Raw genomic sequence first — 2,374 nt, 5'->3', positions numbered from 1 at the left:
TAATTTGTCAATTGTTTGGTACAAATGTTCGTATTTTAATATTCAAAAATGTTTTTGCCCAAAACATATGTGCACTACATGTCAGTAAAAATACTATGCAAATATTGCTGTCCTTGAATGCTGAGTAAACACTGACAAAGCACTGATTGTATCTCTTGTACTTTATCAACGCAGTATCTAAAAACTTTACCTGGCCCCCCAACAAAAATTCTCTAGACACGCCACTGCTAACTCAAGCTATGCCCCAGTGTTGTGTCCACATGAAGAACCAATTTTAATATGTATCTTTAGGAGCTTTGGTACTAGCAACCAGTCACAAAAATGATTTATTCCTCTTTTTTACAATGCAGTAAACACACAAAATCAGAATCTCACTGAAAAGCTGGGGGGGGGGGGTTTACAAACAGGAAGGCCATATGAGAGAAAACCTAAATCACATTTCAAATGAAAGACTATGTCATTAATAAAGTGGGCTGAGTTTCCAGTTTCTAAGGCCAATGGTGTGCTCATTTTTCCTCCAGAAGAATATTATAGCACTGCTGATGTTTTTGCTCTTTGAACAAATGGCTTCCCCCTTTAGTTTTTGCTTAAATACACTAAATTCTATATAGCACTGTTTTAAAGATGATCAAATATCCTCTTGTCCAAATAAATTAATCTCTTCAAATTTGAACATGTCCACTGGACATGTTAAAGTTTCTGAATATTTAACTATTGTTTTTCTTTTGGTTTGTTTTTTTGTGGTTCATCAGAAAACCCTGTTCAAACTCACAGAACCATAAAAATTTCCACTCTGAGCTTTTAACTGCACCAATAAATTTTTTTTTCTCTGAAGGCAAAACCTCCAAATGAACAAAAAAACCAGCATTAAACATTTCTGAGTAGTTTTCCTTTGTTTAGTCACCAGATTTAAACATTTTTTGGTATTATTTTCAGTCACTTCTCTTCAACATTTTCCCAAATGTCGCAAATAACAGAATCATGACTGATGCCAAAACTGATATTCAAATTATCAAAATGAAACAGAAAGCCAGCTACCGGCTATTTAAGCATGCAACTATGACATATAGGGTATGGAAAACACTTTCAGTTTTGTCTCCTATACAGTACCTTCAGAGAAATGGCTCCAGTTATTGTCAGTGTCTCATGCACCTACAATAAAGTCTTATCTCCAGAAGGTTTTACTTTCATTTGTAAAGTTTCATTGTCAGACAAACCAGAATTTACCGGCAGGTGCTGATTGAACTTCAGTTCAGAGACTATTCAAGAAGGACTTGATTTAAAACCAGACTTTTTTTTTTACTTCCTATTTAGAGTCCTTGTAAATTATCCCTGTCTGTCTGGTAGAACAACAAACTTTACATTGTACGAGTGCCAAAAATCTCTCTTTGCAACATTAAACACTTAAATGTTTAACGCTAATGTCAATGTTAATCGCTGTGCAAGTTCTTTACACTTTTTTCATGCTGATATACAATTCAATGTGGGGGCAGGTGAGACATAAAAGCAAGGCTCTTATTTTTGTAGGTTAGCATATGAAAGAGTGAATCTGTGTTATTATGTACTCGCCTTGTAGAACTGTCGCAGTAAATGCAGACTCTCTTCTCTGGCACCCTGCAAGCACAAACATGACAGTCTGAACAGTCATTCGGGTATCTCACACACACACACACACACACACACACACACACACACACACACACACAAGAGTTTATGCAGTCGAATGCTAGAGAAAACTTTAAGTATATAATCAAAAAAAAATATAGTGTGATAACAAATATAATGTTTCCCTTCACAGCAGGAAATATGTATGAGTGTCTATATATAATAAGGTACTATTATTATAATATTGTGATTGATACATCATTATGCATTTATTTTACTACTATATAGATCAGGAAAAAAAAAAAAACTAATCACTGATATGATATGTGACATAATAAAGTTATGCTAAAGAATATCATAGTCATGTTTCAATGTCAAACAAAAAACACAAAATTTGCAAAGAAAACATGTCAAAATAAACTATTTCCAGCAGTGCAATTCGAGTTCTAAGCATCCCAGAAACTATTCAGAAAAGTCAAACATGACTTATAAAAACACCAGTATAGGCTTTTAAGGCCTACAAGTAAAAAACTACATTTTCCGCGAAAATGACGTCACTTCCGGTTTCGGGCAGGAAATGGCGGACATGCGATAGTTCGCGCTGACGTCTGTTTCACTGTGGGAAGTGTTACGAACAGCTGATCGGATCGGCAAAGCGTGTTTCTGGAATATTATGTTTTTGTTCCTGCAAGCGCTTTTTATGCAATTTTTGCAAAGCTATATGTGGAAGGAAACCGTGACCGAGGACAAGCTGATGGCATAAGATGTA

General features: G+C 35.2%; 1 protein-coding gene across 4 annotated transcripts in view; it reads right to left on the bottom strand.

Moving 5' to 3' along the window:
• clec16a (C-type lectin domain containing 16A) overlaps positions 1-2,374 on the bottom strand; it is a 59,083-nt gene that overhangs the window by 26,901 nt on the left and 29,808 nt on the right. For all 4 annotated transcript variants that reach the window (XM_014340508.2, XM_005943609.3, XM_014340510.2 and 1 more), the window contains one exon: positions 1,570-1,614. In XM_014340508.2, coding sequence (XP_014195994.1) covers positions 1,570-1,614 — 45 coding nt within the window. The remainder of the gene's footprint in view (positions 1-1,569; positions 1,615-2,374) is intronic.

Source organism: Haplochromis burtoni, unplaced genomic scaffold (genome assembly GCF_018398535.1).
Source record: "Haplochromis burtoni strain Fernald_Lab_line unplaced genomic scaffold, NCSU_Asbu1 Contig_379, whole genome shotgun sequence".
Lineage (NCBI taxonomy): Eukaryota > Metazoa > Chordata > Actinopteri > Cichliformes > Cichlidae > Haplochromis > Haplochromis burtoni.
Note: the sequence above shows the minus strand (reverse complement) of the source record. Positions and strands in the feature narration are given on the sequence as shown.